The 25,430-nt window shown below is 32.5% G+C and overlaps 1 protein-coding gene across 2 annotated transcripts in view; it reads right to left on the bottom strand.

The window, feature by feature from the left end:
• LOC141825303 (uncharacterized) overlaps positions 1 to 25,430 on the bottom strand; it is a 62,739-nt gene that overhangs the window by 18,632 nt on the left and 18,677 nt on the right. For both annotated transcript variants that reach the window (XM_074712691.1, XM_074712692.1), the window contains exons 8-16: positions 18,880 to 18,922; positions 14,161 to 14,223; positions 13,340 to 13,569; positions 11,717 to 11,837; positions 11,540 to 11,640; positions 11,339 to 11,452; positions 11,021 to 11,191; positions 10,794 to 10,940; positions 10,583 to 10,728 (exon numbers count right to left, since the gene is read on the bottom strand). In XM_074712691.1, coding sequence (XP_074568792.1) covers positions 10,583 to 10,728; positions 10,794 to 10,940; positions 11,021 to 11,191; positions 11,339 to 11,452; positions 11,540 to 11,640; positions 11,717 to 11,837; positions 13,340 to 13,569; positions 14,161 to 14,223; positions 18,880 to 18,922 — 1,136 coding nt within the window. The remainder of the gene's footprint in view (positions 1 to 10,582; positions 10,729 to 10,793; positions 10,941 to 11,020; positions 11,192 to 11,338; positions 11,453 to 11,539; positions 11,641 to 11,716; positions 11,838 to 13,339; positions 13,570 to 14,160; positions 14,224 to 18,879; positions 18,923 to 25,430) is intronic.

Genomic DNA, 25,430 nt, shown 5'->3' on the forward strand with positions numbered 1-25,430 from the left:
GAGAAGTATTTGTAAGAGTTGTTGAGTCTGTGTCCAAACAGCTTTACAGGTCTTGTGAGTACGAAAGACATCCCTGAGAGATGGATGGATGGTGGCTTGGATAATACAACATAACTGGGCGTCAATTTTTTTCCATAGAGGACGATCAGCGACTTGAATATCCTCTTCAATTTGGGTGAGATATGTCTCATAACCCTGTCCAACCAACCAAAGTTCAATGTGAGAGCTCCAAAAGGAATAATTCTTACCATCTAATAGCTCGGAAGAGAGCGGTGCAGTGACGTGGTTGGTAAAGATTGAAATATCCGACTTCGAAGTATTGGAGGTAGCCATGAAAAGAAATGGTGGCCTGGTCCAAACAGGGGCAAAAGACGCCAGTGAACCAAGTGATCCTCTCTTACGGACTGCGTTCTCCGGGCTACGCAAAAAAAATACTAGCGAGCGAAAGAAGGCTCGCCTCTAATTTGGAGGAACGCGAAGAGAAAACGACAATGATCGCCTCCTCAACCTCAGATCTGGCTAGAGATCTGCTACTGCTGCAGAGGAAAGAAAAATAAAAATAAATTAGTGATATGGTGGCGCCGTCTGCTATCACGCGGTGAAGGTGCTCAGGATCGCGTCGAAAAATTGGGCAAAGATGAGATAGTGTGCATGAGGAAGGAACAACGCTGGTTGCTATCGCGCGATGAAGGAGTGGCTGCTGTCGCGCAGTGAAGGAGATCAAGCAGGCGACTATCTCGTGGAGGAGAGACTCGGGTCGGCTGCTGTCGCGAGCGGGAGGAGAGGATCGCGCGTTGCTTCTCCTTCTACGCGTCTCACTGTTGCTACAGAAGGCAGTGGGAGTCACGCTGTTTCCTCGTGCCCAAAGGCGAGAGGAAAGACGAGACAGAGGTTCGTGGCGGAGGTGCTACTCAAGCAGGATCATGGCTGATCTTGGTTCCTCTGCTCACGGGAGACACACGCGAGGAAGGCGCGTGGCGGCGGTGAACAAAGAGAAAGAAAGAGAGAAATCGTGGCTAGGCAAGCAGATAAACCTAAACCTAAGGCTCTGATACCATATAAAATAATATTAGAATCTTAGAATATTACAAAAAATAAGCCCCTTTTTATACATGAATATAGGGATCTATTCTAGAAGAATTATTCTATAAAAAAAAGGAAAATATTTATCCCTAAAAGAATATTTATCCCTAAATATTCTAACAATAAGACTCAATTGGGAGTTAATGATGTTGTGCAATTTTATTGCTTTAAAGGAGAATTAAAATTTTAAAAATTTTCTCTAATTAAATATTGATAAAGACAATTAAATCAAACATATATAAAACAAACATAAAACTTGTGGGTGGGTGCAATGCTACTAAAAGTGCAACCATACATCCACACATTTTGAATTCTCGACTGTCTAGTGCCAAAAATACTCTTGATCCTTATAAACAACCAATGCTAGAGAGCCGAAACACATCAAAATCATAATAGAGGATTCGGCAACGAAATGCTAAGAAAAAGATGAGTAAAAAATAGTTTTTTTCTAATAGTGTAGGAAAGGGTTTTTCTCCAAAAGTGAATTCTTTAAATTTCATAAAAATACTCGCTTATTTATATTTTTTGCCATATTTATAAAAATAGAAAGGTAATTAACATTTTTAATTGTTTTTTTTAATTTTCCTAATAGTTTTTACAATTATAAACATACCCTTTTATAGCTAGCATGAACAATTTATAAAACAAAAAATTTTAATATGCTTTTATTTTTTTTTACTTTTATAAAAAATATTATTTTTATAAAATTGCTTACAAAATTTTCTCCTCTCAACTTTAAAGGATTACACTTAAATCAACTTCAATTAATTCTCATTCAATCACTAAGCCCATCAACATCCAAAGCATACAACGACAATATTCTTTAATAATGCATAAAAACTTGTCCTATAGATTTAGATATAATTGACCTTTAGTAAGACATGACTACCCAATATTTTAGGATCAAATGATTCTGTCAACCATATTAAAGGAATTCCGGTTTAATTCAATCCACAGAACATTTTATATCATTATTATCACCTAGAGCTTGGAATGATATCAATCCCATTATATATGAATAATTAATATTTGATTTCTTAAATGAATGATGAATTCGATAAAAAAAGTGAATTGGAAACTTTTCTCAATTAATGCATAGATTTCTTAGTGATCATGCATGCATTGAATGACCAGTGATATCCTCTTTCGAGAAGTAATGAGTCATGGGTTGATTGTGCATCCACCACTACAAGGTTAGTAATATACCTAATGGCAAGTGTATGCACATCCCCTTTCATGGGACTACCACAGTAGTATAAAAGTATATTAATCCCTAAAAGAGACAACCGTGACAATATTCTAAATACCACTTGCATCTACTATATGAAAATCCTTTGACACTAGAGTAAATAGTAAATGAGCTTTTATTGTGAGACTTATTCAGTAATTTTTTTATTCATAGTACAAAAATGCATATTTGTACAAGTCTTACCAGAAAATACAGTTGAATCGATGTGTAATTTTGTCATTGCTATAACTAGAGAGATTTAATAATATAATATTATTGTATAGTATCCTTTCACATCATAAGAATCAATAAAAATATCCAAAAGTATTGAACTGATTTTTATACCAGCTATCAGAATTATTCACAACAAAAAAAATTATAATCAAAGAGTAATATCATTGACTAGAGTAAATTATATCCGGTCATAGTTCTCGAATCAACTATAGTATTCCATCTCTAACTCTTTCAACTCACTGCATCACCATTTATATCAAAAACATATTGTGATTATGACAAGAGATCATCATGGTCGGACTAAAAATTCAAATGTTTGTACTCTTTTAGAATGATATTTTTTTTCTCCAAAACTAAGACATTATCCTTGCTATTTAAAATACTTAATCATGTTCTTGACAGCTATCTTGTGACATGAGGGTTCAATTTAGGACCAAATATTCTAAGAGACAAAGTTCTATTTCTCCAGTTGGACACACCAACCAACTATGGTTATTCAGTTGTGCTTTTCCAAGACGACTCCATTGTGGGAGAATCTTATTTTTTTCAAGTAATCAATGAACTTTACAGACAAGTTTTATCAAACATGTCCAAATTGATGTGCTTCAGTAATCCTATCAATTTATTTATGTACTTCAAATCCTCTTTTAACTTTTGAAACTTGAATTGTAAGAAACACAAAACTATAGTAGACATATCATATATGAAATATTAAAACCTTTATATGTTGGTATAATCGTGTCCCAAGTGATCGAATTCAACCAAGTTTAGTTGGGGATATTTCAAGTGCAATCATAACCAAGTGGTCAAGATCGAGTTAGGTCAATGTAGTTTGTCATTCACTAGATACTTAGCAATCAGAGAAGCCCAATAGGCACTAGCAAAGGAGACATCGATAAGGCGTTGGTAGTGGAGAAGTCTAGGTACGTTGTGAGTGTCCAAATTCTTGACAATTGAAGAAATTCAAATAGGTCAAGAATGATGGAATACTTGGTAGTTAGAGAAGCCCAAGTCAAGTAGATTAATGGTGACTGAATAATTAGAGAAGTTCAAATAGCTCAAAGGTAAGTAAATACATGACACTCGAAGAAAGTAGATCAAGAGTAATAAGATAGTTGGAGATAAAAGTCTAAATAGATTACGAGTATGGGATGCATGGTGGGCAGACGAGGAAAGACCCAAAGGCGAAAAGGCTTAAAAAGAGACCAAAGAAAGTAATCCATACTCTCGTTGATCACATTGTATTGTTATAGTCTTGATGGTGTTCTTATTTATGCAAACTTAACTTATTCTTGTTTTTATTGTAAGAAAAGCTTAGGCTTCTCTGCTTTTAGAAAGGAGAAAGAAAATGGGAATTCATGGTGATAAGCCATAGGTCGTTGAGTGTGAAGTAGGAACTACGAGTTTAAAAAAACAGTTTTAGCATTGCTTTTATTCTTTTTTTTTTATACCGTTGTGTATCTAACAGTATACTTAAATTACATTGACCATACACTATATGCTTGAGTGGATATAGGTTCACATATATTTGAAGTGTATGCTTGAGTGGATATAGGTTCACATATATTTGAATGCACTAAGCCCAATATATCTATAACGTTATTCCTTGTAGGAAGAAACTTTGTTAACTTGCCATGTAAGTAAGATTGGCAGTCATTACATGGTTCATAATCAAATGCATCTAAAATTGGCAGCAGAGAACAAAACTTCACTTTTTTTACCTTGTGATATCAATTAATTCCATATACAATCGGAGATAGGCAATTAACCTTGCCCTTTTATACCCTTATAAGTCTAACCTTCCCCTCCTTCACGCCCCTATTTGCCTGGCCTCCCTTCCTATTCTCATTTTCAAATTTAGAGTAAATATGGTAGTCTATTTCAAATCGGATTGCCCTTTTATACCCTTATAAGCCTAACCTTCCCCTCCTTCATGCCCCTATTGCCTGGCCTCCCTTCCTATTCTCATTTCCAAATTTAGAGTAAATATGGTAGTCTATTTCAAATCGGAGCGCTACTACTTATATTTGTTTTTGAATTAGAGATTTAGGTTGTTCTCTATCATTATACATCATATCACTTAATATTGAAAAAAAAAAGAAAAATCTTGATCAATGGAGGATAAATACTCTAATTCCCTTATATAAAAATTTAAAAAAAAACGTACAAAATTGTGTAAACTATAAAGGTGTTAAATTAATCAGTTATACCATAAAACTTTAAGAAAAAATAATATAAAAAATACTAAAAATGGACACCACGGTGATCGAAAATCAATTTGAATTTATACCTAGAATGTCGAGAATAAAAGTTATACATCTTCTTAGGAAACTAATTAAAAGTATCAGAAATAAAAGCAAGACATACACATAATATTTGTTGATCTAGAAAAAGCTTATGATAGAATCTCAAGGGAAATTATATGAAAAATTTTAGACAAAAAGTATTAATATAGCACATATTGAACTAATTAAGAATATATATGCGGATGTAATGACAAAAGTGAAGACTTCAGACAGATTAACTGAAGCATTTTCCATAAAGATAAGATTACATGAAAGATCAACTCTAAGTCTCTATCTCTTTATACTAATCATAGATAAACTCACTGGACACATCCAAAATACGATACCATGATATATGTTGTTTGCAAATGATATTATTTTAGTAGATGAGACACGTGAAAGAGTAAATGTTGAACTCATCTTAACGGGGAACACAGACAGGAAAGAGTTTAGGTTTAGTAGAACAAAGACAAAATATATAAATTTAAGTTTAGCAATATTAGATGATTTGTCTATAACTAAGAGATTTAAATATTTAGGATCATTTTTGCAAAAGAATGGAGGAATTGAGAGATGTTTTATATACAAGCAAGATGGATAACATAGAGGAAAGTGTCATATATTCTTTGTGATCATAAAGTACCTCTAAAATTTAAAAGAAAGTTTTACAAAACATTGATTAGACCCAAGGTTTAAAATCTCGACATGCTGAAGTTTCGGTCTCAGACTAAAACGATACAATTTTGGTACTGTATCATCCGTACAGATATAGTTTCGAAACTTTTTTATTTATATAAATATGTTTATTGTGTATAACTTAAAAATAAATAGGAGATCTAGTCTAATAACGTAGGAGGATACATATAGTTGACCCCACTTAGTGGGATGATAATTATTAAGTCAAATGAAATGGGATTGCATATGCAATGGTCGATCAACTAGAAATTGATAGTCGACTTGGATGTAGATTTTGAGTAAACAAAAGATTTTAATTCCAAGTAAAGTCAATAGATACAATTGACTAAGTAGTTGATTGGTTAAAGGGTCGTCGATTTTCTAGTTGACTTGTGATATATTTCTTAATTTTTTAAATAATTTAAATTTTTAGAATTATTTACAAATTTTAAAATTATTTCAAATATTTTTAAAAATTTTAGAAATTTTAATTTATTTTTTATTTATAAAAATAATTTAAAGTTTGATTTTAAATAAATTATTAATATGAAATTATAATTTTTAATTAGAATTTTTTTATTTTCATATTTTTATATGTTTATATTTTAATAAAAAAATATAATTAAAAAATAAAATTTTATATTATAATTATATTAGTTGATTAATAGTTTATTTAATTAATTTTAATTTATCTAATATATAGTTATAATTTATATAGTAATTAATTATTAATTAGAAATTATATAATATGTTTTAGAAAAAGTTCTAATTTATAATTTATAAAATTTTATTTTATTTTAATATAATGATTTTAATTAAAATTGTCATATTAATTAATATAATAATTTATTTGGCCTTAATAAAACCTATATAAATTACCTCGATCATAGCTGGTTGATTAAGATTTTTAATTTACTTAAACCAAAGTTCACATCAATGCCCTGTTCCGCCCCCACGCGACACTGCGCGACACCTCAGCGCCACCACACGAGCCCCGCGATGCCTCAGCGCCACCACACGAGCCCAATGCCTTCGTACTCGTCCCGCAACAGTAGGAATCCCTCCGGACAAGTTGTGAGGACTCGATGATGCCTCCGCGGGGCCTCGACGCACTGGCCCAGGTGTGATTATGCCAATTTCGGCCCACAAGTGGAACGAGATGTTTCACCCGTATCGGACTAAACGGCTTAAGATTTCATTCCTTGATTAGACCTACTATATTATATGGAACTAAATATTGAGCTGTGACTCGAGCACATAAGCAGAAAATAAGAATTACAAAGATGAAAATGTTGAAGTGGATGTGCAGACATACAAAAATGGACAAAATAATAAATTAAAATATTAAAGAGAGTCGAGATTACACCTATCGAGGAAAAATTTCAGGCAATACAATTAAGATAGTTAGGCGATGTAAAACTATAACAAATATACACATCAAACGAGAAAGAGAAAGTTCAAAAAAGATTTAATTAGCAATAATAAAATAAGATAAAAAATTATTTAAATATAAATGATGATATAGTATGGCATAGAGTCTAATAATGTAAAAGGATCCATAAAGTCGACTCCCCTAATGTAATCGGTGGTGGTTGTTAGAGTTGAAAGATTTGTTGAATTGGTTGTGCGTTAGAGGGGTGAATAGCACTAAAAATTATTTGCATGATAATTATCTAAACATAACAGACATAAAAACAAGAATGTAAGCAACACACTATAAAGCAAGATCACCCTATAAGCACAAAAAGACACAAGATTTAACGTATTTCATAGGCCCTCGAGGCTGCTAGTCTACGGTCTAGAAGTTTATAATACTCTAATACTTTTCTTCTTTCTAGCTTCTGCTGAGGTAAAAGAATAGTCTACAATAGTCTTAATAAAAATTGTAAATTTACACACAAAGACGGATGAATATACAAATCACCAAACATTATGTTTGATTTAGGATAACATCAGTCGACTCCCTAAATCGATTGCTCAACATTATGTTTCCTCCCATGCAAAATCACAATTCAAACAAATTGTGATTTTCATCAATTGAATGTATGTGCACAATAGTCAACTACATGCATTTAGTCTTCTTCTACCTAGCATTTAGCCTTCCTTTCTTGTCAGAACGGTTAAGACTCTCATCCTTAATCTTAATAGTTTTGATGATATTGGCAAAGAATTTAAGTTAGCTTTGTGTTGATCTAATGTGTGCCAAGTTGTGCAAGGTCTACCGAGTATTCAAGTTTTGAGGGCTAGGTATCAAGGTTCGTAAAATCAGAGAAGAATAGTGCATCAGAGGGATCATGGGATGAACGAGTAAGAGATCTATCTAAGCAAAGGCTAAAAGAATGGCTAATGGGGGGAGTCGCGAAATTAAAGCATTTGAGGAATGTAGCTTGACGATAGAAGACCTCAAGACTTGAAGATATACAAAGTAGACTAATCTGTACACATGAGATGAAGAGTAATCAGACGACTTAGGCGGACTCGACCTTAGAACTGGTCGAAGTCAAGACAGTGTACTGATGAGTAAGATTCAATCAACTGATGTTCCATACCCTGTAAATTATCACAATCATAGCTAAGAGGATTAAAATTATTAACATAAAGTTATTTAATTAAATCCCAAAACCCTAACTCTGACTTACCACTGCTCTGCACACATGACCCACACTACCCGCGCAACGAGTCTAATCGCGTCGCTGGGACGGCACAACACATCTGGATGGGCCACATGGCCCAGGCGACGTGTTCGGGCTCGTCGTCAGATCTTCTCGGGCGACGCATCCGACCCTATCGTCAGGCTCAAGCAATGCGTCCGAACCCGTTAATGTGTCCTAGCCCGTCGCTAAACTTGATTGACATGTCCTGGCCCATCGTCGAACTCAGTAATTAAGAAAAAGAATATATCACTTTATTGAAAGATGAGATATATTTATATACAAGGAAATCCTTCTTAGGAAACTAAATTCATCTTAGAAAAATCAATTAGAAAGTTAATAAAACTAATTATAGCTAACATAATTAACTGGGGTAAATTAAAGTTTAGTAAACTAAATCAATTCATACTTATTTTTAATTAATTCTAATTAATCATATAAACATTGATTTATTGATGATTGACTAATAAATAAGATTTAATTGCAAAATAACAATTTATTCTATGCATACCTGGACAGATGTCATGGAATGAGATTGACATCAATCGAGCGGCTCTATCAAAACTCCACCTCTACTAGTTATCCACACCAAGCTTTCGTCTAGATGGCTTCCAAAGTCACGAGTCGCGTCACCGTCTTCGGTAATAGTCGTCGATGATTGACAACGATCGATTTGAGAGAAAAAAAAACTCTAATAATCAAAACACGCAACAACATTTGTCATGATTAATTTTCGAGATTTTAACTATCATCGGCAATTGTATTCCCGATGTAGTTTTCGATGATCAACCTTTGATCGCCAATTAAGGGACAAACGACGAGAAACTTTTTCCGACAAAGATAGAATAATGGTCGTTGAACGACGACTAGGATTAATCGGCCGCGATTGGACAACTCTTCCATGTTTCTTCTCCAGACCCACCTATCCTCGATGAACAATTCACTGATGGTCGATGGCAGCCCTTCATGAGTGCTCCGACAGTGACAGTGAGGTCTAACCAGCAACTACAATAGCTTCGACGATGGAGACAAGCTCCGAGAAGAAAACAAAAGGGGTGGTTTTTCCTCTTCGACAATCGTCGTTTACAAGGACAGACAATTTGCTTTTGGCAGTCAGCTGTCCACAAGAGAACCCATCAGTCGGGATCCAATGTCGGCTTGCGCTTCCTTCTCCCTAGTGGTTGGCTACGAGCGCGCGTGCTCAGGAGAGGCCTTCTCCTCTGGCGATGAGCAATAGGACCTCTTCCCTCTTCGAGCAAGCATGTGAAGGTGCTGATTAGGAAGGGAGCAGTAGACGGGCAGAAGTAGGAAATGCGATTTTGCTCGGAGAAATCGCGATCTTACCTCTTCGCGCGAGCGGCAAACAAAAGGGCTGCTCCTTACAGCAATGAAGGGAAAGAGGCTGGCGGCGCTTGGGATTTCCTTTGTCCTTTGACGAACGGCGCTAGGGTTATAACGTCTCACGGTCAATAACACGAAGAAGCTGCTCGCGAAGGTGGAGGTAGCGCGATGCTAGGGTTTTTGCATGCGGATCTCCCACTCAATCGGGTATGCTTTAATCGCAATTTTCTCGCTGGCTGAATCAGGATCGAGCGACCACACCGCGACGCACGATAGGTCCAAGTAAACTCGCACTTAAACTGCACTGAGATCTTCATAATGCATTTGAAATTGTCACTCTAATGAATTAGTTATCTTTAACTAGCTGCAATATCCAGCCTAGCGTGTTAGTCTCAACAGAATCAATGACTTATCCATCAACAAATTCTCTACATTCAATAAAATCAAAGAATTTTTATAAATCATATCAATCAAATCGTACAACATTCCTTTCAAAAAACCACCTAGCATTAGTACAATAGTTTGATAAATCCATAAATATTAATCATGGAAATATCTCCCAATTGTTCTCATATATTCACATACCTTTTAGAGATCAAACATTAATGGATTAGAAGCAATAAGTAGAGTCATATCTCTATATTTCCTATTTTATTTATATAATCTGTAACATGTATCAAATTAACAAGAGAAAGGTAACATCAACATAGAATCTGACTTGGGTATCTATCCTCTTCTTTGAGAATTAAGAAAAACACATCCTTATTTCCTTCCTCCTTACACTTGGAATTCTTCACTAGCACAAGTCCAAACATCGTCACCAAATTGAAACCATATTATTCCATTTACAGAAAACCCTAGTATGGTATAGATTTTGAACATTGATGATGGTTGACTATATCCAGAATTTCAATGAAAATGACATGTGGCAGAAATTCAGCTATTTGTCAAAGTGAAACATTTGTTACAATTGAATTCACCTATGAATATTGTTTAAAAGGTAAAATACATCAAAATGTTATTAAATGAGCTTGGATATTATAGAAAACCCAGATTTGAAAGAGCAAATAGACATAAATACATACCTCTTGATTCTTTCAGAGCCCTGTAAATGACTTCCACAGATTCAGGAGGCATGATATTACCTCCAGCTTTGATGCAAGTAATATTTGATGCATACAAGAGGGTTTTAGAGATGAAATATGCAGCTTTGTTCCCACCACGATTCTTGCTACAAATCGAGGTAGAAAATTTTTAAATTTTGTGTTTATGCATGTGACAGACAGAGGGACAAACCTTATGTTGATGTATTGAAGAGCCATCTCTTTGGGTATTTGATCTTCAAGTTGCTGAAAACCTAATATTCCTAGTCCTACGTCTTCAATGTTGAGTTTTCTAACACCAGGGGAAGCCAGGAACTTTGCCAGTGGTGCTGCAATAAAACTAAAAGATGAACTTGGTATTAGAAAAACTGGTTCACAGAGTATATAAATGGGAAGACAATGCACAGATGCCTATCTTGCCTGCCAAGTTCATTTTCTGCCACAGAAAACGTATTTAGTGGTGTATTTAAAGGCGGGAGGCTTCTTAAAAGATTAGCAACTCCAGTGCAAGATAGATTGCAATTATTTAACTTAATATCAGTAAGAGGGTAATCTTTCAAAAGAGCCCAAATAAAATAAGGAATCAGACTCCTGCACGCACAAACAATATCATGAACTATTTTATCCAGTGGCAATAACAAAAACTGTTTACACAAATAAAAAGATAAAAGGTATATTAGTTCGAAGGGTGTTTCCCTGAACAGGAAAGGTGAAGAATGCATCAAAATACATAAGCACCTGATTCCTCCATCCATTATGGCATTGTCACTTAAATCTAAACATTGCAATTCAGGCATATGAACCAAGATATAACAGAGATCTTCAGCATCTTCCTTGTTTAAATTATTCCCCCTTGAGTGTTAACAAAATCCAAAATCCCATTAGGAAAGTAACATAGAACTATAGAGCTACACTTAACAAAAGTAAACAATATAGTACCTTAAGGTCAGTTCCCTGAGTGACTTCAGTGGCATTTTTGGTTCAATAAATGATGAAGAATCCAAAGGTTCCCTCACAACCCTAGATAGCCAACCAGCAAGCTGAAGGGAAATTATATTTATAATTGAGGCATAATTTGATTGAGAAAAGTTAAGTAAAAATTTATTGGCTACGAACATTATTTTCTGATATTTCAAGGGTGACTAAAGGAGAAGATGACTCCACGAGAACATCAAAAAGCAATTTTGCATGCATTGCCTGTAACTTACTGTCACAGATACACAGTGAGTGCAACTCCCTGAGAAGGGAAAGAAAAAACTTCTTTAAATTTGGTGTTAGCATTAGCCATTGATACAAAAACAATTAGAAAATGGAAATTACACACTATTCAAAAATTATCTACATGCCCTCTCAGTAAATCAACTAATTTCCAAATTATTCATTTACAATAATATGGACTAGATAGACCTACGCAGCCAATAAGATGGTCATGTACATATACTAGTATTAGACTGCAGAAGAACAACGCATAATCTAGTTTTCATTCGATCCAGTGAAAACATAAAAAATATCAAATGAGAATTACTAATTGATTATTTAAATAAACAAGGGGATTGAGTTTGATGTGAAACTGAGCCCAAGGATTAAAATCTCGTGTCGAGCCGGTCGAAACGGGCGAAACATTTCGTTCCGCCCGCCGACCGGCACCGGCACCGGCACGAGCCGGCACTAGCACAGCCGCCGGAGTAGTCGCCCAACCCCGGCGACCGAGCCGGAGTGATCGCACAACCCCGACGGCGTCGCCGAACTAGTCGCGACTCGCAAGCACCTACGGCCGTCGCGCCCGAACGGATCGCGCGACGCCTCCAGCGCGGCCGCGGGGTCGCGCGACCACGGCAGCCTTGCCGGAGGGGTCGCGCGACGCCAGAGGCCTCGCCGGAAGAGTCACACGACGCCTCCGGCGCGGTCGCGGGATTGCGCGATCGCGCGGAGGGAGGAAAAGTTTGATTTTTTTAATTAAAATGTTAATAAAATTATATAATTAATTATATATTTTATTTATTTTATTTAAATTCTAATAATCTTATATATTTTTTAATTTTTTGATTTAGTTAATTTTTTATTTTTTAAATATATATTTTAAAAAAACAAACTATTATTAATAGTTAACATATTTAATAATCAAATATTAATAAAATTAATATATATTTATATTTAAAATTTAAAAAATACCGAAACTATATCGGCACGGCACGATACGGTACCGAAACCGTATCGTTCCGGTCCGGGACCGAAACCTCGGCACGAGTCGAGATTTTAAACCTTGACTGAGCCTTCTCACCTATGGAATTAAAAAGTCACATGTTAGGATTTCAACAAATGAATTGCACAATCTATTCAAGTTAAAGTATGCAGAGGATTTAAGAAATAATTCAGAAATGAATGGAACTTTTTTGATAAATCTCTTCCCAAAGAAAATTACTTTTCATATTAATTTTGAAGTGGTTTGTTCAGGAAAGCAATCATTTAAATTGATCAATATTCCATTGCTTATTTATCAGATTATTTATATTAATTAAGTCATTAAAATTATCAAAATTATAATGAATATAGTTAATCTTAAATATTTTCTGAGAACTGTATGTGTCTGAACTGAATGCAATAATTTTGTATGCAGTAAACTGACAGCATGAGACCTATATATATGTTTTTGAGCATGCAATGAATATACTCAAACATGAAACTACTTGATGAAAATCTAAATATACTTGCAAATATGTAAACAAGAATTAGGCGTACCTCCCAGATACTAGAAAAGACAAAAGACCAAAAGGAACCACAGATGATTTGTTGTCAAATACACGAGATGATTTGATATAAAGATCATGGATCCCATGGGTTTCAGAACCATCTATGTGCATACATCTGAAAATTTGTTCAAATATGGCAGGAGGAATGTGGCAAAGAAAAAATTCAAGAGATTGCAGTGTATGTCTGTGCTGTTTAAGAAGCATTAGAACTCCATTGACCTAGAGAGTAGAGAACCAATGGCATAATAAAGAAAGAAAATAGACAAATACATATTTATTGCAGGCTAAGAGTTAAGAGATATATCCATGTTGTGCATGTCAAAACTAGATACACTAATTATTGTCAATTATTTAAGATATATATACATGCAGCTCATATCAAAACTAGATACACTAATTACAGTGGTTGCATTCGTAGAGAGAATATTGTGTTTGTCTTGAGCATTTGTTCATTAACCTATTTAATCATTAAAGAAGAGCAAGTTCAAATTTTCTTTAAATACAGAATATTTCAGCCCTTGATTTGTTAAACATACATATTATGTAACACGTGCAGGTGTTTTCTAAGACATAATGAGCATGCTTTTGACCATTTAACTGCCCCTGAGAAGTTTCTGTATATTTTGGTCTTAGTGCATGACAAAGCATACAAATGCAACACAAAATTGCCCATACTGATCCTCAAACTCTTGGTAACTTAGAAGTAACAAAACTTAAAACATTGAATTACACAATATATTGTGATTATTTTCACTATGCTTATTATAATCAAGATCTCAAATGTTGGACAAGAATCAAAATTGAAATTACCTGAGTTTTGGATATTACTCTTCTAAACACCAAACTTTGCAACTTGCAACCTCGAAGTAACTCCTGCAATTAAGCGGTAATTCATTTTTGTTGATTATTACTTCATCGGAAATGTACAAAATACAGAAATATGCCACAATTGTAGTTTAGTTTCTGATTATCTAAGAGTTGAAACATGTTTTAAAAAATTCACTAATATACAAAATAAGGGGCATTAGAGAATCCAATATAATAAAGATACATGTCATGCACATAATGATAAATTAGACCTATCGCGATGATAACAATAGTTGCATTTTCTAATTGTCATTAATTAATCTCATCAATACATTCGCCGATAAAATAAACAAGTATCATGAAGTATATTATTAATGCCATTTTATATAACAAATTGCTACAATTTTAAATTAATGGGAACAGAAGTTTACTTATGTAGACTTTAAGGTGGAAATTGAACTCTTTTGAGATATTTTCATAAATGTCCTAATGGAATGTTGCTAAAGATTTTCCTAATATAGATTACTAGAACACCCTATGTTAAAATGTTGCAAATTCAAATTTGCATAATTGGGGGATTTATCAAATGCACCATATTTAATTTTCTTTTCTAACGAAATTTGGAAGAAAAAAAAAACCAAATACAACAACAACAACAACAAAATCTTATCCACTAGGTGGGTTCAGTTATATAGATCCCTCTATGTCATTGGACTTTATCCCCTACTATATCATTATCTATATTTAAATAAATTTTATCTTATTTATTATTTTTAATCAAGTCTTTTTTGACTTTCCTCGTTTGATATGCATATTTGTTATAATTTCACATCGTCTAAGTGAAGCATTGATTGATTGCTTAAGTATATATTCATACCATCTTAAATGTGCCTCCCGGAGTCTTCCTTCAATAGTTGCAATCCCAACTTTCTTTCTAACGTTATCATTTCTTATCATGTTCATTCTCGTATGTCTGCACATCCATCTTAACATCCTCATCTCCACAACTCTCATTTTCTACTTGTGCTTGAGTCATAACCCAACATTCGGCTCCATATAACATAGAAGGTCTAATCGTCATTTTATAAAACTTTTCTTTAAATTTTAAAGGTACTTTACAATGACAAAAAATATCAAACATTCTCCTCCATTTCAATCATTTTGCTTGTATTCTATATAAGATATTTTTCTCAATTTCTCAATCCCTCCAACTTTTTGTAAAATAATCCTAAATACTTAAAACTCTCAGTTACAAATAATTCGTCATCTTCTATCTTAATAATTGTCTCATTACATCAAATATTGTTAAATTTAAATTTCATACATTCTATCTTTACACTACTAAGTCTAAAATATTTCACTTCCAATCAAAATTCAAATTTAACATTTACTCCTTCATGTATCTCATCTACCAAAACAATATCATCTATAAACAATGTGCACTGTGGTACCATGTCTTGGATGGTGTTCATTGAGTTCGTACATGATTAGTATAAAAAAATAGGGACTAAGAACTATTGATCCTTGATTTAACCTTATTTTTGTCATTACATTTTTATGCATAACCTTAATTAATTCAATCTGTGTTATGTTAACACCTCTTTTTTTTTTAAATTCTCATTATAATTTCCTTTGGAACATTATGAGGCTTTTCTATATCGACGAATACCATATATAAGTTTTGCTTCTATTCCAATATATTTCAATTAGTTATTTGAAAAGATGTATAACTTCTATTATTAATTATTAATCATCATCTGGGCATGAATTCAAATTGATTTTCAATCACCGTAATCTCCTTTCTTAGTCTTTTTTCTATTATTCTTTTCTAAAATTTCATGATGACTCATTAATTTAACATCTCTATAGTTTACATAATTTTGTATGTCTCCTTTGTTCTTATACAAGTGAACTAGAGTACTTACTCTCATTTTTTTAACATCAAGTTGAATTACTTTATAAATCATTTAATACCTTATTTTCCTAAGCACTTTCATACCTCTATCAGAATATCATCTGGTCCAACTATTTTTCTATTTTGCATCATATTTAAAGCTTATTCTACTTCTGATATTTAAATTTTATGATAAAAATTTAAATTTTTATACTCCTTTGACCTACTTAAATTACCTAAGTTAAATTGGTCGTCTAAATCTTCATTAGAAAGTTGATGAAAATATCTCTTCTATCATTTTTATTTCATCATTCAATAATAATTTAAGATCTCTTATTTTTCTCACTCGCTTTAATTATTCTATAAATATCTCTTTCCCTTTTTTATATTCAATTATCAATATAAGCATTCAAAAATTTTATTCTTAGCTTCATTCAATTCTTTATTGCCCTTTTTTGACTACTATATACTTTTTTAAGTTTTTTTCATTGTTACAAATGTAAAATACCATATAAATTGTTTGTTTTTCATTCACTTTCTCCTGTACTTTCTCATTCCACTACCAAACTTTTTACTTGATGTTGTACTCACTTTAACTCATCGAGTACTCTTAGCTATCATTTTCAACTTTAATATCATCTTATCTCATACCATATTTAAATCACTATATATTTCACCTAATATTTGTACTACTACCCTAGCTGATCTCACCTAGTAGAATAAGACTTGATTGTTGTTGTTATACGTGTACTTCTACCCTCTCTTTAAATATTTTGCTTCTTATTTTTTGACTTCCACCACTTACTTCTAAGAATCATGTATATTTTTCTTCTATTGATACTATATTTGAGGCGTATATTCAACACTACTAACCTGTATTAGGTACTTAAGTTTCACCAAGGATGACCTCACAACTTTTACAAATCTTTTTATCTTTTTTTCTAATCATAAGAAAGTAAATTTGTGACTTATTATTTTCACTTTTGAATGCAATCAAGTATTCTCTTTTCTTGAAAAATATTTTAGTTAGTATAAATTCATATGCTATCGCAAAATCTAAATAGTGTTCTATTCTTCATTTCAAGGAATGAAATCTCGAGCCGTTTCGTCGGATACAGACAAAAAATTTCATTCCGCTATCGGACTGAAACAGGCACAGTCAAGCCTCTGGTGTCGATGCACTCCGAAGCCTTGTCGAGCCTGATGACTCATCCAGAGGGATCCCCGCCAAGCTCTCATGACTCGTCCGGAGGAATCCTCGTCACCACGCGATGCATCCTAAAGCATCGCAGTGCTCGCACGACGCCTCCAGAGGCATCGCCAAGCTCGCACGACTCCTCCAGAGGTGTCATCGGGCTCGCGTAACACCTCTGACTCACACGACACCTCTGGAGACGTCGTCGGGCTCGCGCGACGCCTCTACCGTCAAGCATCTGCAAAGATGCAATCGCGCAAAACAAGGAATAGCAAATTTAAGTTTAATTAAATTAATAATTTCAATCAACTCCCAGCTACTATGATTGAAATAATTTAAATAGACTCAATTAAAATCTAATAAAATTATCTCATTATATATTTTTAAAAAAAAATAATTAATATATTTTATATTTAAAAAATACCAAAACTATATCGGTATGGCACGATACCGAAACGGTATCATTCCGGTCTGAAACAAAAATCTCAACATGGGTCAAGATTTTAAAACCTTACTTCATTTCTTGTTCCAAACTTACAACTCTCATGCACCATATCATATTCTTTATTTTTTTACTCCTACATGTCCATTTTGATCTTTTATTAAAATCATTTCATTTAGCAGAATATTTTGTAATACCACACATAAGTCATCCCAAAACTTAGATTTAGTGTCTCCATCAAAACTCAAATTCTCTATCATCTTTATCTTCTCTCTTATCCATTATCTTTTGTAAATATAAAATATTAATTATTCCCTTAATCACCATATCTACTACCTGGTAAATTATCTTTATTAATTTATCAGTGAACATTCCTATGTTTCATATTCCAAATCTTAGACAATTAATTTTTTTATAATATTTGTTCTTATTCGATCTATGGTGTGAGAACTCTTACATATTTAACATTATACTTAATTTTTCATGGAGATGTAGCAATCTTTACCAAGATATTACAGTGCGATGCTCTCCTTCAGGAGAATAACCTATTAAAAAAGGTAGATCCGCTACCTCAACGGCCCCCTAGAGTCGGCCCCACAGATATGGAAGGAGGTTCATTCATATGAGAATAACCTATTAAAGGGTATATGCGTTCTTGTCTCCAAAAGAGTTAGAGTGCATAACTTATGACTTAAAGTGGCATTCGTCTATTTAAATCTTTATGCAATACCTAGGAAGCTTTATTCATAAACAGCACTTCACCTTGCTTGAGATGAATAACCATAGAACAAGCAATTTAACAAAACACTACCTATCTATTAGCATCTCCCTTTACCCTTTTCCAAGAAAGATCAAGTTATAACCTAAATGGACTTCTTTAGCCATCTTAAGTTTCGAATAATAATTGATATACAGCCTTATCCCTTTTTTCAAGTAATTATAAAGCAATTAATTTGGTAAAACACATCTTATAATAAGCTAGCTATTGTACAACAAATAATGGGCATATCTGATAGAAGATTGTCAAAACTTTGTCAATATAAAAATTGGCACATTTAGGAAAATGATTTCTAGAGTTCATAATTCTTAAAATAGGGTTTAGGCTCAAAAAAGTTCAAGATTGACAACTAGTCCACTATGATAGCATATTACATCTATAGTATAATTCAGTTCAATTATATTTATTCTTACACATGTTTCTGCAACACAAAGCACATTTTGAAGTCTTAAATATCTGCAATAATAAGAAAATAGAGTAAAGCATCAGTCTTTGAAAATATGTACATGTAAATAAATGACAATGCATATGGTATGTTTGAACGTAGCATCTGTGTCAAAGAAGAAAAATTATTAATTAATAGAAACAATAGAACATTCAATCAGATAATAAGTGCAAATTCTCAACAATCAAAAATACCTAGTCAAAAACAATTTAATTATATCAATTTAGGGATGTTATATGGATCTTATCTAATCATACAAAACAAAAAAGAAATATTATATTTATCAAGGTTTAAAATTTTGAGTCATGATTGTAGTCTCTAACCCAGAACAATAAGATTTTAGTATCATATTATGCCATGCGATATGGTTTCGATATTTTTTTCTTCTTCAATACAAGTGTGTATTCATTAAAGAAACCATTTTAATATTGATAGTTATAGATGTTCACTACTAAGTTTATATTTAGACATTAGCTGTTGAGTTCATGCATTGACACAACCTTGTGAAATATATAGTGCCTATTGAAGCTTAAGCAATAGCTATCACTATAAATTTGAAATCTATACTTTTCCTATTGTTGCACATAATGAAATAATGTTAATCATTTGAAGTTTAATACTAGTGGCACTCTGTCCAAAACCTTACATCTATAATTTAAATTGTGACAAGTTTAAAGTTTTGATGCATATGCACTACTTATGATATATTTATCTAGATAATTCAACTTTAAATTCTTTATGAAATTTAATGTAATTTTAGCATTTCAAGAGTAAGTAAAAACATCAACTGAATTTTTAAGAATGTAGATGAAATTAGATTTTACTATTGTATAGTTAGGGAAAAGGGGGATGATGGTTTTGATTTTTTAATATATTGTATGCATTACTATATAATATACAATAATTCTTAAATAAATGAGTCTTCACTATATATATATATATATATATATATATATATATATATATATATATATATATATATATATATATATATATATATTCTATATTTAATTTTTTACTAGTCATGATTTAAAATTTTGTACCGTGCTGAGCGAAACGTATCATTCCATAAGTTACCAAAACTTGAAACTACTCGACATGTTGTGTCAAACATCTAGATTAGTATCATGTCATACTAACATTTAACACCTTTGACATGCTACATTTGTATTTTTTAGCTTTTGTTATATATAATGTTAAAATTATATCATTCCGTATATGAGTTAGAAATGTTGATATCTTTCTTCTTTTTCATCTCCTTCCTTTTTCTTCATCCAATTTTCCATCGGCACCATACATTGAAACTCTAATTCTGAAATACTATTGTTTTAGGTAAATCTGAAACATCAATACGACTTGAGATTTTGACCTTTGATATTAGCTTTATATAAGATTTCCAATGTTGGATAACTTGAGATTGTCAGATAAAGGTAAATAAACAGAGTTCTCTTTCAATAAAAAGAAGTTGATATAATACTAACACAAATTAAAAAGTACACAAATAATTAGATTAATTTTAGTGAAGCATACGATATGCAGTGTCATGTATTGGATGGAAGTATTGATTCTTGTAACATCGTTATAGTTTTCCAACACTAAAATTAAATAATCATCTATTAATATTGATTTCTTTACATGTAGATCAACATGTCTTAATTCACCACTAGGAAGTAGACTTGGAAAGATACCCCCAAATCGAAATTAGTATAGGCACTAGGATAAAAATATTCATGTGTCTCGAGCTTAATATGATGAATTGTCATATGATGCTTCAAAGTTATCATAAGAAAATTTAAAGTATTATAAACTTCGATCAAGAATGAATCTCCACTAAACTCTCCGTATATAAATAATCATAAGCTTCATTTTGTAATTCACTCTTATATCAAAATCTATAAAGGGCACCTCAATGCACGAAGCTCTTGCGAGTGCAGAGTCCCGGAGAAGAATCGGACCACATTGAATCTATTATATGCAATCTTACCTTACATTTCTGCAAGAGATTGTTTCCACTACTTGAACCCGTGACCTTAAGATGACATGGCAGCAACTTTACTATTGCGTCAAGGCTTCCCTTCCTTCTTATATCAACATCTATACAAACTCTTAATAGTTTTAGGATCATAATCATCATCATTTGTTACATGTGTATATCCTTGCTCATATGTCCAAAGCTCAAGTGTTAGAGTCGAGGGAATATAAATTTCATAACCACATGTATCTCCACTATCATCACCTCCATTTGTAGTGTCGTCGATATCATTATCATCTTTTCATAGGACTACAATGTCGAAAGGTGAAGACATTTCATAACTCTCATCATGTTTTTATTTATCGATTAATGGAGTCTTTTTCTTAAAATCAAGAGCTTTACTTTCCTCTTTCTATTTCACTATAGTAGAGGCTACAAGAATTGTCTTTCTTTTTGCTTGTAGCCTTTAATTGTGTTTCAAGTTGAGATGTCTAAAGTATGTATCAGCAAAAATTCCATTCAAAAGTTTCATCATCATCATCTCCTTCTTCCTCACCAACATCTCCTCTATATTGCACTTTTTTAATCAAATGGGTAAGGAATTGAGATGCTCTTGGAGGATGGCCTACTTCGTCAAGTAATGGATTCAGTAGCTAGTAAGCCCACAAAACTTTGGATCTTCCTTATTCTAGACAATCCAATATTAAATGGGTTTATATCACTAGACACTTTTTTAGTTCTCATCTACTAAAGTTTTTAATTGAAGACATATATTATAATGAACATATATCATCTTCTTAAAGTAATCATAAGAGAGACAATTTCACACTTTCTAATGAATGAGAAAGAAACACAGTCGATTTCTTTTGCAATCACTTGGAGGCAAAGTTTGCAAGAGAATTCATACAATGTTTTTCAAATTCAAAGTTAATCCTTCATATTATTAACCACCACTTAGCTATAATATAAATTAGTGAACATAAATAAATTACTCTCCTAACATATTGATAATGACTAATAATAGATTATTTAATATTTACCGATATCAATTTCATAATTTAATGACTTTGCAAAATGATTATATATTTTTTAAAATAATCGACTTTCATTAATAACCTCACACTTCTAAGGGTCATTAGAAAAGAATTAATTGTGGCTAGACTATATCCGGATTAATATATCAAATTAAGATAATTAAACATATATAATTATCAATCAACAATATTAAAAAAAACTATAAGTGTCTCTTGATTTCCTCGTTTACTTCACAAATTAAGTGGTAGACATTGTCCATTTATAGCTTCATATCTATGACCCTGCCTAGGACACTAAATGGGAGCTCTACTACCATAAGAATTTAGATAATATAATCTCATAATCTAGTAGATATAACAAATTTTTGTATCTCTCTATCTTCAGTAGCATTAGAGGATTGAAAGGCTTCAATTTAACTTTTTTTAAGATGATGCCTTCAATAAGAGAAAGTGAATTGCAAACCTAGTTATTATAGGTCATAGAATCTCTCTTATCAATAAATTTTCTCATTAATCCATAATCCTCACAATGATTACAAATGAATTTTGTTAACAATTGCTCCCTTTTCACTACCTTCTTTTACTATATTGAGTTATTGATGTTTATCATCATCAAATTGACTTAGTGTTTTGCACATGGTGTCTAGAAAAATAATGGCTATTCTTACTAATAGCACTTTAGCCCTCTTAAAGTAGAAACAATTAGCCGTGCCATCTACACATATTCTACATTGATCCCTTAAATTATGTTTTCATTACACAATATACAAGATGCATTATGATATGATATTCTGTAATTGCATCAACAAATATATGAAATCACATTTTTCTTATAGTATAATAGACTTATAATTGTCATCTACTAGGTCTTATCCATCTCACATCAACACGATCTCATATAGGTTCCACTGCTTCTTGTACTATATGATTTATATCTTGATCGCATCCAAGTTCATTTAAGTTAGTCTGACAACTTCATACACAGTCAAAGGTTGGCTACCAAGTTTAGACTTTTGGATACTATGGATTACTTATTGCATTAGAAAGAATTCAATTAAAATGGAAAATTTAGTATTACTTTTATGAATCAATTTCTTCTTCTCACTTGTGAAAGCATCATCAATCATAGGTTATTTGCTAGCCTAGTCAAAGAAAATCATCAGCAATATCAAATACACTACTTTAGAAACAATAATAGTCAATACCACCTATTGATGAGGAAACATGAACACCCACATTGCTTTGTAATGTAGGTTCAACAATTGCACCACTTCCAATAACATCAATTGAGTCACTTTCACTAGCACCACCTATGTCATCATTATATTTATTTGTTGCTCATATTCATTTTGGCAAGCAAAGAGACAAGCTAAAAATTATTAGTCATTTGGTATATTATTGTCACAACTTTTAAATTCATCATAGATAAGAGCCATCTATCAAAATCTTTACGTTATTTTTAGCGCTAAGTAATTTCTTGAAGCAACTTTCAAACACTTGATAATATTTCAATATCCACTAGCAAAACGTTACTTAAGTCATGTGACCCCACACAATCCAATAATATCATAATATAGTCATGGATTAAAATACCAAGTGGTGCTAATAAAACAAGTGGCATTTACCATTCTAGCGCTGGATCGGCATCGCTACCTATTGGCATTATGACCACGAGGCCATCGCGAGGTCGCCACGAGATCGTGGAGGGCATCGTGACCCCTCGATTGTCATCTGTGCCCCCACGAAAAGCACCACAACCCCGAGGCTGCACTTCACTAGGGCGTAGAGCGTGTCGCACCCCCACGACGGCCCTCCACGAGGGCACGAAGGCCGCCTCGACCTCCACGGGTCGCAAGTGCGATGCTAAGAAAAAAAAGTAATAATTAAATCTTTCAATCAATTCCTAATTATAAATAGGATAATCTAAATAGGCTTAATCAAAACCTAATGATATTATTCCATTAATTTAATATATATTTTATTTATTTATTTTATTTTTAAAAATATATAATAAAAAATTTATTTATTTATTTACTTACCATATAGAGATGCAACGATTTCATTTTTTCTTTTTTTAAAAAAAATATTTTTATTTTTATTTTTTAAAATATTTAGATTAATTTTTTTTCTTTTTAATTAATATATTTATATTTAAAAATATCGAAATCATATCGACATTGCACAATATGATACTAAATCCATATCATTCCGATCATAAACTGAAACTTCGATACAACTCCAACTCTATATTTTAAACCATGAATATAATCACTGGTTCAACATCCACAAGCAAGATATTACTTGACGCATGTGACTCCATAATTGCATCCAATGATATCACAATATAAGTCAATTCTTTAAGTAATGTGTGCCTCCGTTCGAGTTTAATGAGTAATCCACCACTATATCCACGTTTGCCTCTTAGTGTTTGATGAATTTGCAAAAAGTATATCAGTGTCACATAGCATTTTAATGGCAAAATAATAGAATTTTCACACTTTAACATTGTGCTACATTTGAGAAAAAATAAAATGGTGTACTAGATTTCAAAATAATGTGAAGATTTATGTATTAAATATAGTGTTTACATATATCATTTAATATATTAAATTAATTAACCAAAGCAACTCATATATATAAAAAAAATGCATCTATATATCTCAAGTTATTAAATGTAAACAATCTTCAAAAATATTAATCACAATAGCATACTTAGTTATTCATCATACTAACATCTACTGGAGAAAAATGTTAATATCGCATGATATATAACAACTGCACAATGTATAGTTAAAAAAAAGGCTTGAAGCTACAAGAGTGCAACACTTATAACATTGGATGTATATTGTTTAGGTCTGTTAAACATAATCTCCAAAAAATAATTCTTATTCCACTTCCCTTTACATACGAGGCCTATTTATATATACAAATTAGGAATCTTTGAAAGATTTCAACAAAGAAAACTATAATAAGGAAAGAATCCAACTAAGGAAATTATAATTAGGCTAATTGACAACTACCTAATTGAGAATATATATATTAACTAATATATACAGATAATACTCCCCCTCAAGTTGGAGCATAAATATTAATCAAGCACAACTTGTTACAAAGATAATCGACCCGAACTTCATTTAATGCTTTTGTGAAGATGTCCCCTAGTTGCTCTCCAATCTTCACGTATCCTGTAGTGATCAAGCCTTGTTGAATTTTTTCACGAACGAAATGACCATCAATTTCAATGTGCTTAGTTCGCTCATGCAACACGGGATTTGATGCAATGTGAATAGCGACTTAATTATCACACCATAGTTTTGTTGGTATTGAAATTTTAAGTTCTGCTTCAGTCTACAACTAATATATCCACATTATCTCACCTACAGACGGTGTCATAGTCCTATATTCTGACTCTGCACTGGATCGTGACACAACATTCTGCTTTTTACTCTTCCATAAGATTAAATTTCCTCCAACAAAAATACAATAACCTAAAGTAAACCTTCTATCCACTCT

Source organism: Curcuma longa, chromosome 3 (assembly GCF_044706935.1).
Source record: "Curcuma longa cultivar G26 ecotype Majalengka, Jawa Barat chromosome 3, ITB_CL_G26_1.1, whole genome shotgun sequence".
NCBI classification, from domain to species: domain Eukaryota; kingdom Viridiplantae; phylum Streptophyta; class Magnoliopsida; order Zingiberales; family Zingiberaceae; genus Curcuma; species Curcuma longa.